Here is an 18,163-nt window from a genome sequence, read left to right on the forward strand (position 1 = left end):
GCGATACCCCCTGGAAACTATTGTGGTAAATTGCCATTTGTCAAGAGGGATTAACTGACCTGACTTCATGCTCGTTTTATCCTCCACTGGTGTTTTACGCATGCCCCCGCATGCGTATACCGTTGGTGCAGGCTGGTGCATCATTCCATTATAATTCGTTAAAAAAACGTCACAATTTTAGGTCCTAGTTCTCATATGTTCCCTGTTCAAAATCTACCCTGTAACATCGTAAGCACAGATTATTATTTTAGAGTCCGTTAGTTTGTGTTCCCGCGGTTTCTGTTCCCCTCCCTTACCTAGTACTGAACTGACCGTACAGCGGCCTTGACGCGCGCGCACATTTTGTTGTGAATTAAAATAAATTAGAACTGTGTTAAACCTACTGTGAAACTGGAAAGCTAGCGAAGATATCTTCGAGACCCTGAAGCCCAAGAAATCCGCAGAACCATACAGGTACGTGACAGACGTTTCCACACATATTTTTCCCTATATATATACATAGTACTTTCCCTAACATTTTGGTAGCAGAGCGTAGTTTCCCTACCATTCCCATTTATAATAATAATAATATCTCAGGACAATTCACACAACGCAATCTAGTCCCAAGCTAAGCAGAGCTTGTGTTATGGGTACTAGACAACTGATGTAAATACATGGATGCATTTTTTTTTGTGAATAAATACATATTATACATAGTAAACACCCAGACCGATACAAACAATCACACTCATGAATATAAATGTGTGAGGAATCGAACCCACGACCACCGGATAGTAAAGCGGTATGTGAAACCACTAGACCACCGAGGCTGCCATTCCGAAGACTTAAGGTGTTATGCCTCTGGTAATTTGACTACCATATTTTACCCTTTAAAGATAGCATACAAAGCAATCTGACGGCAAAATTTTGGCGGCTGAAATAGGTGAGACAGCGGTGCCAACACAGAGATATATAGAACGTCGATCTCGATAGATTTATGAAATTTGTTGCATCTCTATATAATTTGTGTTTATAAAAATCCATTGAAAATACAAAAAGTGGCCGATGGCGTAATATCCAAAGCATTAAAAATGTTTACATAAAATTGAGTCAGAAACTGATTTTATAGATTCGAGTCAATTAACGTACCATTTATAACTAGAATCTAATGAAAAGCAAATGGTAGGGGATAATTAGTGTAAAATTAATAGCCTACGTTACCTGACGTAGACACAATACATTATTGAACAAACACGAATGGCATGCGCGTTGCGTAGTACATTTTACAATAAAACTCATTCATTATTCATTTACTCTCCGATCTTTGATTAAACTACGTGCATTTTTTGGCGGGAAAAACATTTCAGGAAATGTTTGCAATCGCTACGCAAAAGTTGGCGATACCGTTCATTTGTACAGTACAGTTTTTGGTACTGTTATAATTCGTATTTGTGAACACAAGATGGAAACGCGAAGTTTGAAGTGTATAGTAATATTTTTATTTATCTTCAATACAATCTACAAAGTCAATGGCGGTGAGTTTTTTTGTTTGAATAAATCAACGTCACAGACAATTAAAATATACAGCTTTGTTTTTTAATGATCTTGTACAGCCTTGTGCCTATTTATTACTGCTTCTGTACACGTAAAGTGACTTATATTTAAACTTAGAATCTCATATATTTTATTTTATAAATGTTTTAAATTAGAATGAATAACTTTTTTTAGTTTAGATTTATATGTTAAGTCAAAACCCCACATGTCATGTCGAATAGGAATTTTTGACTGTAGTATAACTTTTTAAAAATCGCATAACAATTTGTCAAACTTAAGTATGGTCTAAATTGAACATAGTGATGTCTGGCTTATCTATAGTAATATTATACAGTGAAAAGATTTGCTTGTTTTCATTGAATAGAATTAGAAATAATCTTTATATGTTAATATTATTTCTATTTCTATCTCTATCTAATGAACCTAACATAAAACACTATAAATATATATAATAAGCACTTTTGATAAGTCACATTTTTTTTATTCTACCACTCATTTGGAAAGCAGACTCATGACCAGAAGAATGTGCAAGAAACTTGCGTGTTACTCTTTTAAATAAATGTTGTTCGAAGTAAACACACATTAACAAGGATTAGGCATGCAACAATCAACATAGAAACCGCTACGCACTCAATCTTTGTTAAATCAGATAACACTATCAGCGCTATGACTTTTAAGTTAGATATTTTCTACAAAAACATTATTATCATTTAAAAACTCTTAAATTTTATTATATACTGTTTTATAAGATATTTCAATCTTTTTTCTGGCAAATTGAGGACACAGCAGTTTGTTGTAAAACCTTACGCAGTTTCCTTAAAACAAATTACTAACAAAAGTTAGTAATTTGTTTTGCAAAAGCCAAACGACACATAGGAAAAACTAGTTTGTTGTAATTACGTAAGCTTTAACTAGTGTACTCATTAACTTTTTTTAAATTGTCAATATTTTTCCTGGCATACATAATATTTTCGTAAATGTATTGAGAAGCAACGGTGAGGATATTTGATTCTTTAAAACATTCACACAAAGACTCCTTGGAACCCATACCGTAAATGGAGCGGATGGCCCTCTTCTGTTTTTTTTTCGGACTACACTAATGCTGTTGGCCGCAGCTGGCCTTTACAGCTTCACTGGACGATAGGGGGCGAGTGCAGATGGCACCAAACCAAAGGAAGGACTTATGGAGCGGCTGACGGCCAACTCCCGCCTGACCGATACGACTTTAGTCTAAGGGCACTGCTAGGGATTCGAACCTCGGCTCAGGCCGTCGTAATGTAGATCCCCGTTTGAAGTGGACGGGGGATCGATCAGAGGGGGGCCCTCTTTTGCAAAATATATACTGTATTTATATCAGCTGCTTTGCCCCATAACAAAATACAATACGACATTATGCTATGAAAATAGCTAAAGTAGATAAGTTTAGCTGTCGCCACGTCTGTTAATTGTCTAATTCTTTCTACCGCATAGGCTCAGTCTATTCGCTAATTTATACATCTATATCTACATATAAATGTCTGTTTGTAATATTGAAATAACCGTTTTTTACTACACGCATATGAATATAAATACGGTACATACACCAAATTAACATTATTTACAATTTTTGACTGTCTGTCTGTTTATTCCGGCTAATCTCTGAAATGGCAGGACCGATTTTTACGGGACTTTTTTGCCAGATAGCTGATGTAATATGGAGTAACTTAGGCAACTTTTATTATAGAAAATTAAAGTTAAATTCCACGCGGACGAAGTCGCAGGTACAGCTAGTATAAAACATAAATGTGTATTTTCGGTTATTTACAGTGGTTGAATGATATAAATGATATATACAGAAAATTAATAAATACAGGGATCTAGGCTCCGAATATGATTTTGTCCCATTCGGTGTCGCTTGAGACCCTTGGTCCGTGGAGTCTTAGCGCTATAAGACTTCAAAGAAATAACGAAAAGGTTAGTCGACATCACAGAAGACCGAAGAGCTGGCAGCTACCTCGGACAAAGAATTAGTCTAGCTATTCAAAGAGGGAACGCTGCCAGTATCTTCGGAACTTTACCTAAAGGGACCCCTTTTAATAATATATTTTAGTTATTATATTATATTTTTATCCAATGCCTTCCCGCGATCTTGACCAGATCGTCGGTCCACCTTGCTGGAGGCCTTCCCACGCTGCGTCTTCCGGTCCGTGGTCGCCACTCGAGAACTTTACTGCCCCAACGGCCATCTGTCCTACGAGCTATGTGCCCTGCCCATTGCCACTTCAAAGTCGCAATTCTTGGCATTGGATGCGAGCAGCGCAGGACCGATCGTGGTGGAGATCTTTGGGGGAGGCCTATGTCCAGCAGTGGACGTCTTCCGGGCTGCGATGATGATGATGATGATGATTATATTTTTAAGCTTTTTTATTTTAGGTTCTTTGTTGTACAATAAAGTTATGTAAATAAAATTATTTCAATTAGAAAATTAGTTATATCACATAAGAAGGGATTCGGTCTGCTATGATAACAATGTAATTTTCTAAAATCTCTCGTCGCTAGGCAGCGGTGCGGGCTATCCGTAAATTCACCACAGATATTTTTTATATATATTTCATGACTTTTAAATATTTATTTATTATGTGGACGGCTCGTTTTAGGAAAAGAAAATACTAATAGAAAAGCTGAATAGAAAAAATATGTTTATTGCAAAAATTTCTAAATATCTAATTGACACAAAAAATTCGACATTCTCTCTTTTTAAAATATTGACACAAAAAAGAATTGTACATCAAAACTCAACATATTATATAGTTTTGTGTCAAATATACCCTATACATTGTTTAAATTATTAACTGAGTCTTAATACGAATAATTTTATGGCAAATAAAGGTATTTACCTCTCTCGACGTTTCGCCTAGGTTGCACTAGCCGTGGTCACGAGCTGACTAGAGTAACAGTGATGTCAATGTAGATAGGTGACAGCAGTTTTTTCGTGTACTGTCACCAGATTGTTTAACGAAAGTTCCGGTTAATAATTTAAACAATGTATATTAAACATGAAAGTTTAAAAATATACTCTATACAGCAAAGAATTAATAATAATAATAATAATTCCAATCGTTATGTCGGTGAACGGTCTTATCCCAACCAGTCTGGAACAACATCTCAGACGGTTGGGATTCCGGGGCGGCTCACTCCCGGGAAAGATGCAGAAAGCGGTGCTCTTAGATTCTGCCCGCATTGTACGCCGGTTTCTCTCCCTGGGGCCCTGAACCCCGGCCGACTGTGCTTCTACCGGGGGTAAGTTGCCATCTCCTCTCCTTAAGAGGGGAGATGAGATTTTTTTTAAGTTTAAGAAATAATAATCTTTATTTGTCTCAAACAAAATCTTTTCACACAATACAACTATTGCCCATACAATAATATAATTTAAAAACATGTTAATTTGGTGTATGTACTGTATTTATAGTCATATGCATGTAGTAAATAACGGTTATTTCAATATTACAAACAGACACTCCAATTTTATTTATATGTATAGGTTACATTCTATAAAAAAAACACTTTACCAGGATGCACGCTAGATCTGAACAAGGATTTCGGTCTACCATCAGCAGTGTACATCCGTGATGGGGAGTTCCTTACCCCGGATGACGCAGGCACCATATCGTTGAGGAGATCTGAGACTATCCTGGTGGCGTGTCCGGGGAGAGGCCGACGTGTGGTTACCGCAAATGTTACTACTGGTATAGATTCCGTGGTAAGTTTTTTTTCATTGATAATAATGGAATGATGTACCAGCGGGTTATAATAGGATGAGCATGAAGTGAGGACAGTTTCATGCTGTTATCATTACATAGTATAGAACAAAGTTCTGTCTATCCCTATGTATGCTTAAATTTTCATTTAATGTTAGACATAGACACCTATATAAATATACATTGTAAATAAACTGGCTTTAAAAAAAAAAGTAATTCAATTGAGTTTCTTGCCAGTTCTTCTCAATTGGATCTATATACCGAACTGGACGGTAGGGAAAAAAATAAAATTATAATGTAAAAATTTGACGTTCATAAGCGGCTAAAATGTCCTACATGAATAAATGATTTTTGAATTTTGAATTTTATGAATTTTGAATCTTTAAAACTACGCAACGGATTTTGAAGCGGTTTTTTTTAATAGATAGAGTGATTCTAAAGAAAGGTTTGTATATATAAAACATGTACACCCGTGCAAAGCCGGGGCGTGTGTCTAGTAAAATAATAAATGTGATACAGTGAAAGTACCAGGACAACATGAAGTTACAGGCAGTTAGGTGATGTGTTTGGCCACTTTCTATATATTAGAACCGAAAGTATTCCATAATGGAATGGTGCACCCGCCTGCTCTAACGGTTTACGCTGGCGGGGCACCAGTGGAGGATGATAAGATCAACATGAGGTCAGATTATTCGGCCAGTTAAATTCCTGGTGAATTTATCACGATGGTTTCCAGCGGGAACCGCGTGGAGGTCAACTTGACTTCCGATTACTACCAATGTACCGTACATTGGTAGTAATCGGAGTCCACATTATTAAAGATCACTTTTCCTCCCCTCTCCGGCGCCATTACCCGCCCTGTAGGTGTAGAGTAGGCCCCATCTTGTAGTACTCATAACACAAGCTCTGCTTACCGTGGGACTAGATGGCGCTGTGTTAATTCTACAGGGTTATTTATTTATTTATTTGTTCTTTGTATGATTGTAGGAAGGTCCCATCTCGTTATGATTGTTTGTATCGGTCTGCGTGTTTTCTATATATATAATTATTATTATATATATAGAATAATAATCTCAGGACAATTCACACAGAGCCATCTAGACCCAAGTTAAGCTAGCTAGAGCTTGTGTTATGGGTACTAGATAACTGATACATATACATAGATATTTTTTTTTTGTAAATACATACATATTATACATAGAAAACACCCAGACCGATACAAACAATCATACTCATGAATACAAATGTTTGTGCCGTGCGAGGAATCGAACCCACGACCATCGGTCGTAATGCGGTGTGCTAGACCGCTAGACCACCGAGGTCGTCAATATATAATGTATTTATGTATTTCGTCAATAATAATATTATATATGTATTTACAAAACAATCTAAGTATTTATGTCAGTTGTCCAGTACACACAAGCTCTGCTTACCGTAGGACTAGATGGCGCTGCATTAATTTCTTTTTCGATAGACGATAATGTAATGGTGCACCCGCCTGCGCTAACGATAAACGTTGGTGGGGCACCAGTGGAGGATGTTAGATCAGGTCAGTATATGATAAAAAATCACCGGGAATTTATCACGACGGTTTCCAGAGGGAACGTGGAGGTCACCCAGAGATGGTACATTGCTAGCAATAGGGTCTAATTGGGCCCCGTTGTGTTAATTGTCCACGGTTATTTATTTTATCTTTGTTGTTTGTAGGAAGCGCATTGCATTGTTAATTCAACATTCCGTGTTGGGCGATGGATTGGACAGTTTACAGACATTCGTTGCAATATGTTCCCCACTGCTACAGTGGAGGAGATGAATGGAGGATGCTATAAAGATAATTCCCTCATCAGGTATCACAAATCATGACATATTTCTTACACGCGTGTAACAGGCATGAGAGCGTCTTGGTTTAGTGGTTTCTTACCCTAACTTGAAACTAGATATTTAATTTTTTTTAGTATGTAAATATTGTAAAGTTGATTATACATTAACCTGTATCGCGGGAGTACACAAAAGAACTGCTAGATGATTAATAACTATTACAGATCAGCGAGTAGAGTAGATTTGACATCATCATCATCTGCTTCTTCCTTATCCCATTTATTTGGGGCCGGTGTAGTATGTTTTTCTCTTTCATTCGTCTCTGTTCGCAGTCATTCCGTTATTTACTCCCTTTCTCACCATATCATCTTTTACACAGTCCAACCATCTCTTTTTCGGTCCTCCTCTGCCCTTATAACTATCCACATTCATATCTACACACCTACCTTAGGATTATTTGATATATCATAAAAGTCTGCAATAGTAGGTCTATAGCAGGGCCTTCTAATTCTTCTCAAAAATGAAGATATTTTAGTTAGATCTCATAGAAACATTCCAGATGAATTGCACCTTGCGGCTTATCGCTAAAAAGTGATTGTAATATATATAGAGACGAAATTTTTCTTTTTATGCATAAAAAGAAAAATTTCGTCTCTAATATCACTTTTTAGCTATAAGGCCGCCCATTGTTACCTGTTTGTATTGTTTATTTTTATCATTTTATACATAACTACCAGCGGCTTCGTCCACATGGAATTTAACTTTAATTTTCTAAAATAAAAGTTGCCTAAGTTACTCTTTATTACATCAGCTACCTGCCAAAAAAAGTTCCGTCAAAATCGGTCCAGCCATTTCAGAGATTAGCCGGAACAAATAGACCGACAGACAGATAATTTTTAAAAAAAATATTATTTTGGTGTAAGTTCCTGATTTATATTTATATGCATGTAGTATAAAACGATTATTTCAATATTACAAACAGACACTCCAATTTTATTTATATGTATAGATTGTGTAACATATTTTCTGTGAGAGGAACAATAAAGAGTTAGAGAGTATTGTCGCATGCCTAATCCTCGTTAATGTGAATCTAATTAAAACAATATTTATTTAAAAGAACAACACACAAGTTTCTTGCTCATTCTTCTTGTGATGAGTCTGCGTTCCGAATGAGCGGTAGAATAAAAAAAACTGACAATTCAAAAGTGCTCATATTAAGTTTATTTGAATAAAGATTATTTCTATTCTATTCTATTATAGAGTTTCATTCATTCATTCATACAATTTTTTTTATTATATCGATAATATGTGCTTAGATAGTTTTACTTGCGTAAAAGGACACATTACCACTATTCCATTATGTTAGAGTTCACATTAATATTGTAGAAAAAATCCGATATTTTAAAAATATATTAAAAGAAGGTAGTTTGTGTTTAGTACTAATACAGTACCCAATGTAAAGATTATTGCAAATATTGTAAATAGCGCCATCTAGTATTTATAGACCGAACTAAGTTGTTAGTCATAAGATAACCGTTACCCTCGTTTCTCTCCCTACTACACTGACTTCGGTCTATAAATACGGAGGTCGGTAGTTGAATAATCCTCTTTCGTTGGGTGAGCCGCGGCATTCAGTCGACGAGCGCAGAGCGTGCCGGTTATGTTTTGGATACTAAAGTGAATTGTATTAGAAATGGTTTTGTTCTGGTCTTGGCTGGGCCTGGGTGAAGCTGCAAGTAGTGAAGGTGAGTGTTAATGCGTTCTAAAAGGTCCTTTTAAACCTACACCCGTGTCACAAGTCACGGAGCTACTTGGGGTTTCCCTTGCGGTAGCCGGCTTCAAAGACTAAATCGTCATCATTATTAGTGGATCTTACAATCGTGACAAAGATTCGTCCAGTATCAATACCCCATCTTACAATTATCATCAACAAGAAAAAAATGTGTTTTTTCAGGGTTGGGTACACAGTCAAGAACAAAATTTTTCCATTATATGAAGCGTGCTTTGATCGAGCCTTGCTTACAACGTTGTACGTAAAATATGAATTGACGCCGAGGAATCTTTACCATCAATCAGCTCCCAAACATGGCTCCAGAAAGTTCTACGGTAAGATGTGTTCTTTACATTTTCAGAGGAGTTTTGTTAACGCTGTAACACCAGAATTTTATATATTAGACTTAATTGTTCCCGCGGATTTAAAGCGAATCTTATATATAAAATTCTCGTGTCGCAATGTTAGTTACCATACTCCTCTGAAACGGCTTGACCGATTTTGATCAAATTTTATATGCATATTCAGTAGGCCTGAGAATCGGCTACTATCTATTTTTCAACAGGAATTGATGGTAAAACGGTGAAAATTTAAAGTTGTACTTTTCAATGATAATTTTTCATAATGAAAGTTATTAAAAAAAATGTCAAAAAATATATGTTAGGGGTAGGTCACCCTTATCATTGAGGGGTAGATGTTGGGCAATTCTCAGACCTACCCGATATGTTTAAGCTTAAGTTAATCTGTAAAGCCGTTTCGGAGGAGTTTGGTAACGAGTACCGAGAATTTTATTTATTAAACTGTTTTGCCATATAAATTATATTAGGTATTAAAAATAGGAGTTGGTGATAGAAGGGCGAAAATGTAGGGTGTTGTATCTATATATATATATACATTATATATATATATATATATATATATATATATATATATAATGTATTTTAATGCAACATTAAAAATGAAACAAAATTGACCAAAAAATCCTTAACACTTAGGGGTATGAAAATTAGATCGATGTGAAAGATAGAATCGTCTGAATATGCATATAAAACTTTATAAAAATCGGTTAATCCGTTTCGGAGGAGTATGGTAACTAGCATTGTGACACGAGAATTTTATATATAAAATAATTCATTATGAATATTGCATGTTACAGATACTCATTTGTTCAGTAAAGTGAACATAAATAAAGCATATAAGCAGCAGAACCAGCGGCTCGACGCACTGCTGGGACCAGGGATGTATAAGAAGTACGTTAGTGGCGCACAGGTGAGTCTGATTAACGTGTTTATTCAAATAAACTTAATATAAGCACTTTTGAATAGTCACATTTTTTTATTTTACCACTCATTCGGAACGCAGTCTCATCACAAGAAGAATGAGCAACTTGTGTGTTGCTCTTTTGAATAGATGTTTTAAGTAGATTTACATTAACAAGAATTAGGCATGCGACAATCAACATAAAAACCGCAACGCACTCAATCTTTGTTCAATCTGCTAACATTGTCTGCGCTAGTTAGATATTTTCTATAAAAAAACATTATTATCATTTATAAATTCTTCAATTTTATAATAAGTTTTTTTAGAAAGGAAATGTTTTTTTATAAGATTATTGGATAATGTTTTCTCTCATCAGTTCTTCTTGGCTCGAAATCATTTCGAACTGACGGTAGATGTCCTTCTACAGAATCTGCACTCGCCCCCTATCGTCCGGTGAAGCTGTAAAGATCAGCAGCGGCCAACATCACTAGAGTAGTCCGAAAAAATCTTTTCCGCGTGAATTAGAGTACATGTAGAGGCAGAAAAAGGCGCAATGATGATATTTATTATTTATATGTTGAAATAATGTATAATTGCAGTATCTGTCACGTGGTCATCTCGCAGCGCGAGCTGACTTCATCATGCGAGGACAGCAGCAGGCCTCCTACCATTACGTGAACTGCGCGCCGCAGTGGCAGCGCGGGAACGCGGGCGACTGGACCGCTGTGGAATCTGTGAGTCGACCTTCTCACACCTCATGTTGTCCTAATACTAGGGTGTTGTAGTAATAAGAAAGAAGACTAGGTAAACGGAGAAAATATATTAATAATAGAGAACTAACATATTGACAACAGAAAGAATGAATTGAAGTATCAAAAAAACAAGAATGTATATAAAAGAACTATAAATTCAAATACAAATTTAGAATATAAAATACATATCTGATTAGCCAGTTACAACACTCCCCCTTAATCAGAAATGGTCAAAAAGCAAAAAAAAATGGAATTACAAAAAGAAATATTTTGCCAACCCTACATATACCTACCATGCGTTTCTTAAAAAACATCAGCAGACATATCACTGCTTTTGAAATATTCTAAAAATGAAATTTTATTTACTACAACTACACATCTTGTCTATAAAGTAAAATTTTATCACATTTAAAAAAAAAAAATATTATATACATATAACACCACCAAACAAAAATTCCAATATTATCAAAAGAAATAACATCAGAAAATATAAAATATTTGCCTATACAAAATATAGCATCTTAAAAAACAGTACTATATTTTTCTGATGTATAATATATAATTTTATTTTATTCTTTTAATATATGTATCTATGTATATGGCGGTAAGGGAAGATCAATAAATTAATTTAAAAGTCTAATTCTAGTTCAGTAGAGTTTACAGTATACTGTAGGCTTTGCTAACATTAAACTTACCGAGACAAAATATATAACCTATATAACATATTCTATCACATCCATACCTCTTGAAGGATCGAAACAGGGACGTAGACACCACCAGTACAACCACATATTGCACCATCCGGAACACCCACAGGGATGTGGATAATACCAGCAAGAAAAAGAAAAAAGAACTATAAATTCAAATACAAATTTAGAATATAAAATACATATCTGATTAGCCAGTTACAACATAGGGTACTAAATTACGTGACTAATATGTATCGTAAATGCGGAAGTATGTTCTCTGTTTGTTATTTTTTTACAATTAAACCGCTGAAACAATCTTTATGATATTTGACGTGAAAATTTTATCACAAGGACTGACATGACTGACTTCGTGATTCATGACGAATCTGCTCTGTTCCTAAAATCGGGTCTCAAAGGCACCACAAAACGACACAAAAACGTGGAATGTGAGTCGACCTTCTGACGCCTCATGTTATCCTAGTACCAGGGACTATTATGACTCCATCTAGAATATATACCTATATATAGTAAATGCACATGCGCGTTGTTATTTGTTTGTTATTTTTTTTCACAACTAAATCGCTGAATCTATGTTAATGATATTTGACGAGAAGATATTTTTTATCACGAGGACTGACATGACTGACTTCGTTATTCATGACGAATCTGCTCTGTTCCTAAAATCTCTCTCTCGTAGAGCACAAAAAGTGGAATGTGAGTCGACCTTCTGACGCCTCATGTTATCCTAGTACTAGGAACTGAATTATGAGTCCATCTAGAATATATATATATAGTAAATGCACATGCGCGTGTTCATCTGTTTGTTATTTTTTTTTCACAACTAATAGCCCAAGAGCCCACGACTGCCAGACATACGTCATTTTAATAAACGTGAAAGTTCTTGTCTGTGTGTCCCCAACACAGGTAAGAACGATCCCCAAATATGAAACCTGGATCGTGGTTCCTTTGGCAGGTACCAGGTAACAAAGGTGTAAAAAAAATCATACCAAATTCGTTATTTTAAGAAACTCCATATTTTCATATATTGTTCGTAGCACTATTATAACTTGCGCTGCTCATTGCCAGACACGTAGTGTGGTTCCAACCCCCCGCCGGACCCCCCTAAACTATACTATTTTAGAAATAAACTTACGTCATTTTAATAAAGCTGAAATTTATATATATTATTGAGAGTTCTCTCAAACTGAGTTTCCTAAATTGCCAGACAGTTTTCTTGGTTCCTTATCATACCAGACTCATTGAAACCGTATATTGGGTAACAACGGTGTATACAATTTCATATCAAATTCGTTATTTTAAGATGCTCCATTTTTTCACATATTGCTCGTAACAGTATTATAACTTGCGCTGCTCATTGCCAGACACTTAGTGTGGTTCCAACCCCCCGCCGGACCCCCCTAAACTATACTATTTTAGAAATAAACTTACGTCATTTTAATAAAGCTGAAATTTATATATATTATTGAGAGTTCTCTCAAACTGAGTTTCCTAAATTGCCAGACAGTTTTCTTGGTTCCTTATAATACCAGACTCATTGAAACCGTATATTGGGTAACAACGGTGTATACAATTTCATATCAAATTCGTTATTTTAAGATGCTCCATTTTTTCACATATTGCTCGTAACAGTATTATAACTTGCCCTGCTCATTGCCAGACCCTTAGTGTGGTTCCAACCCCCGCCGGACCCCTAAACTATACTATTTTGTAAATAAACTTACGTCATTTTAATAAAGCTGAAATTTATATATATTATTGAGAGTTCTCTCAAACTGAGTTTCCTAAATTGCCAGACAGTTTTCTTGGTACCTTATCATACCAGACTCATTGAAACCGTATATTGGGTAGGAAACTCAGTTTAATAGTTCTCTCAATAATATATATAAAGTTCAGCTTTATTAAAATGACGTAAGTTTATTTATAAAATAGTATAGTTTAGGGGGGTCCGGCGGGGGGTTGGAACCACACTAAGTGTCTGGCAATGAGCAGAGCAAGTTATAATACTGTTACGAGCAATATGTGAAAAAATGGAGCATCTTAAAATAACGAATTTGATATGAAATTGTATACACCGTTGTTACCCAATATACGGTTTCAATGAGTCTGGTATGATAAGGAACCAAGAAAACTGTCTGGCAATTTAGGAAACTCAGTTTGAGAGAACTCTCAATAATATATATAAATTTCAGCTTTATTAAAATGACGTAAGTTTATTTCTAAAATAGTATAGTTTAGGGGGGTCCGGCGGAGGGTTGGAACCACACTACGTGTCTGGCAATGAGCAGCGCAAGTTATAATAATGCTACGAACAATATGTGAAAAAATGGAGCATCTTAAAATAATGAATTTGACATGAAATTGTATACACCGTTGTTATCCAATATACGGTTTCAATGATTCTGGTGGAATAAAGAACCAAGAAAACTGTCTGGCAATTTAGGAAACTCAGTTTGAGAGAACTCTCAATAATATATATAAATTTCAGCTTTATTAAAATGACGTAAGTTTATTTACAAAATAGTATAGTTTAGGGGGGTCCGGCGGGGGGTTGGAACCACACTAAGGGTCTGGCAATGAGCAGAGCAAGTTATAATACTGTTACGAGCAGTATGTGAAAAAATGGAGCATCTTAAAATAACGAATTTGATATGAAATTGTATACACCGTTGTTACCCAATATACGGTTTCAATGAGTCTGGTATGATAAGGAACCAAGAAAACTGTCTGGCAATTTAGGAAACTCAGTTTGAGAGAACTCTCAATAATATATATAAATTTCAGCTTTATTAAAATGACGTAAGTTTATTTCTAAAATAGTATAGTTTAGGGGGGTCCGGCGGGGGTTGGAACCACACTACGTGTCTGGCAATGAGCAGCGCAAGTTATAATAGTGCTACGAACAATATATGAAAATATGGAGTTTCTTAAAATAACGAATTTGGTATGATTTTTTTTACACCTTTGTTACCTGGTACCTGCCAAAGGAACCACGATCCAGGTTTCATATTTGGGGATCGTTCTTACCTGTGTTGGGGACACACAGACAAGAACTTTCACGTTTATTAAAATGACGTATGTCTGGCAGTCGTGGGCTCTTGCTCTATAAATCGCTGAATCTATGTTAATGATATTTGACGCGAAAATATTTTTTATCACGAGGACATGACTGACTTCATGATTCATGACGAATCTGCTCTGTTCCTAAAATCGGGTCTCAAAGGCACCACAAAACGACACAAAAACGTGGAATGTGAGTCGACCTTCTGACGCCTCATGTTATCCTAGTACCAGGGACTGGATTATGTGATTCTATATAGAAAATGGGGAAGTCTGTCTGTCTGTTATTTTTTCAATACAAAACTATACTGCGGGTAGATGTTATGACGTAGGCATCCGCTAAGAAAGGATTTTGATTAATTCTACCCCCAAGGGGATAAAATAGGGGATGAAAGTGTATGTGAAATTCGTCAATTTTAAACCGATTGGGCTGAGACTTTGCTTGCATAAAGCTACTATGACGTAGCCATCCCCTAAGAAAGGATTTTAATAAATTCCACCCCTAAAGGGATAAATTAACGCGAGCGAAGCCGCGAGCAGAAGCTAGGGTACATACACCAAAATATCATTTTTTTACAGGCGTTACGTCAACGTATAAACACTTACGGCTCTCCTGTGACGGTATACACTGGTACCATGGGAGTGATGTCGCTAGCAGACGACAAGGGGCACCCCCAAAACTTATACCTGGATGATGACGAGAATAATAATGGGGTGCTACCTGTACCGTTGTATTTCTTTAAGGTAATGTTTCTTAATATACTTGTTCAAAATCTACCCTGTATCATCGTAAGCACAGATTATTACTTATATTAGAGTCCGTTAGTTTGTGTTCCCGCGTCTTTCCTTCCCCTCCCTTACCTAGTACTGAACTGACCGTACAGCGACCTTGACGGGCGCGCGCATTGTGTTGTGAATTAAAATAAATTAGAACTGTGTTAAACCTACTGTGAAACTGGAAAGCTAGCGAAGATATCTTCGAGACCCTGAAGCCCAAGAAATCCGCATAACCATACAGGTACGTGACAGACGTTTCCACACATATTTTTCCCTATATATATACATAGTAAATTCCCTAACATTTTGGTAGCAGAGAGTACTTTCCCTAACAATACCCCTAAACTTTCTCTTTTCGGACTATTCGGACTAAAAAAAAAGTGCATGCGCGTGATAGCAAAAATAAAGCGTTTGACAGACACCACACTTTCAAAAATTAAAAATATTAACTTTACCGTCTATTTATATATTGGAGATAGCTGTATTTGTTCATGAACATTTATCATATTTTAATTTTAAATGTAATAATCGATTAGAAAGCCAACTGGCCCTACCAGAATGCAACTGACCGACGAAGCTTACTATACAGTAAAATAATTTTCACCAGACGTACTATAGGAGCTAACTGGACACTACAACAGATCTAAATTTTAAATTTCATGATGGGAATGAGTCATCTACGAAAGTGCCATACTCTTTAAACAGAGTCCATGTGTATTGTTAATTTATCATACGTAAATTTATGTATATTGTACAATTATAAATAAATAAATACTCTAATGCTGTTGGCCACAGCTGGTCTTTACAGCTTCACCGGAGGATAGAGTGTGAGCCCTCTTCCTCACACTGGGCAAGTGCCCAGGGCTCCGCGATGGATGCTCCTAAGAGGCAGATGATGATGAAAGTGTGATTTTGTGTCAAATACTCGATGATAATTAAAATCATATCAAGATTATTAAACAATAACTACTAATTTTTGGTCCTTCGAGCCGGATGTTTACACATCTATACATGTAAATAAAATTGGAGTGTCTGTTTGTAATATTGAAATAACCGTTTTTTACTACATGTATATGAATATAAATATGGTACATACACTAAAATAAATTTTTTTGCCTGTCTGTTCGCCTAATCTCTGAAATGGTTGGATCGATTTTGACGGGACTTTTATCGGCAGGTAGCTGATGTAATAAGGAATAAGTTAGGCAATTTTTATTTTAGAAAAATAAAGTAATGTTGCAAAATTCCATGCGGACAAAGTCGCGCGTACAGCTAGTTTTTTATAGATGCTGATCAAATAATTACTTTCACAGTTGGTGTACGATCCTAGAAAGAAAACTGCAGCGGCTTTCGTATCAATAAACTCGTCGTTCTACAACCGGACGGTTGTCGACCGACTTACATTCTGCGACGAGTCGTGCGAGCGACACGACTGGCTGCGATGGCGGCCGAGCGACGGCACGCACAGTTTCTGCTGCGATTACGCTGCGTTAGCTCGCGCAGTGGAACACGTGCCCAAGTTAGACGTTAAGGGGACTTTTATATAAGTACATCTATACATATAAATAAAATTAGTGTCTGTTTGTAATATTGAAATAACAGTTTTTTACTACATGCATATGAATATAAATACGGTACATACACCAAAATAACACTTTTTACAATTTTTGTCTGTCTGTCTGTTTGTTCCGGTTAAACTCTGAAACGGCTGGACCGATTTTGACGGAACTTTTTTTGTCAGGTAGCTGATGTAATAAGGAGTAACTTAAGCTACTTTTATTTTACAAAAATACAGTTAAATTCCATGCGAACGAAGTCGCGAGAACAAGTTACTTGCCCCGGCTTCGCACGGGTGTACATGTATTTATATATATATAAAACATCCTCTTGAATCGCTCTATCTATTAAAGAAAACTACTTCAAAATCCGTTGCGTAGTTTTAAAAGATTTAAGCGTACATAGGGACGGACAGACAGCGACAGCGACTTTGTTTTATACTATGTAATGATGTTTTTAATAAAAGTATGTACTTTATGGGTGGACTGACGATTGCTGAAAGACGTTGGATGCTGCAACGCAGGACCCATCGTCGTGGAGATTTTTGGGGGGGCTTTGTTCAGCAGTGGAGGTCTTAGGGCTGATATGATAATGGGGTAGTTCACCCTTACAAACAAGGGCGTCAACAATAAAACAACAAACTACAATAGACATTTAATTTATTTATTATTAAAGAAATTATTTACAATTCCATATTATTTGTTTCAAATATTACAAACAAAACCTAGAAGCAGTCTATTTATTTATATTTTATAATCCACTAATCTATATTTTATAGTCATGGAAGGAAACGTCCCGGCATCGTAGTTACTTTTAAAAAAAAAAAAAACTAAAATTACCTAAGAACAAGAACAAACAATATCCCGATTAAAATAGCAACAATACACCTATACCTGTCCCATTCTAACTTACGGAGTTACTAATAGGTTAGAAAAGATTACATATCGTCGATTAAATATAAAAATGTCATTTTCAAAATTAGAAGCTAGAATTGCCTCCTTTTATATAAGTCAATTAAATTAACCACGCCGTCTTAATCATTATCTAAATACATTTAAAATGATTTATAATACTTCGATGTAAATTAAAAACTTTAAATTTAAATAAATTTAAAAACTTTAAATGCTTGGTCTTGTAAAAAATGTACATTTTGATTACTGCCATTTTTCTACTTAACCGACGATATACGGA

General features: G+C 35.8%; 1 protein-coding gene across 1 annotated transcript; it reads left to right on the forward strand.

Annotated features, from left to right (window-relative positions):
• Positions 1-1,315: 1,315 nt before the first annotated feature.
• LOC131840833 (uncharacterized) lies at positions 1,316-16,962 on the forward strand. Its single transcript, XM_059189028.1, has 8 exons — positions 1,316-1,514; positions 5,085-5,272; positions 6,978-7,117; positions 9,043-9,194; positions 10,016-10,128; positions 10,719-10,853; positions 15,218-15,382; positions 16,729-16,962. The coding sequence occupies exons 1-8, from the start codon at positions 1,442-1,444 to the stop codon at positions 16,960-16,962; spliced, it is 1,200 nt and encodes a 399-aa protein (XP_059045011.1). The 5' UTR covers positions 1,316-1,441.
• The last annotated feature ends 1,201 nt before the right edge of the window (positions 16,963-18,163 follow it).

This window comes from Achroia grisella, unplaced genomic scaffold (genome assembly GCF_030625045.1).
Source record: "Achroia grisella isolate CSIRO2021 unplaced genomic scaffold, CSIRO_AGI_Agris_v1 utg149, whole genome shotgun sequence".
NCBI lineage: Eukaryota > Metazoa > Arthropoda > Insecta > Lepidoptera > Pyralidae > Achroia > Achroia grisella.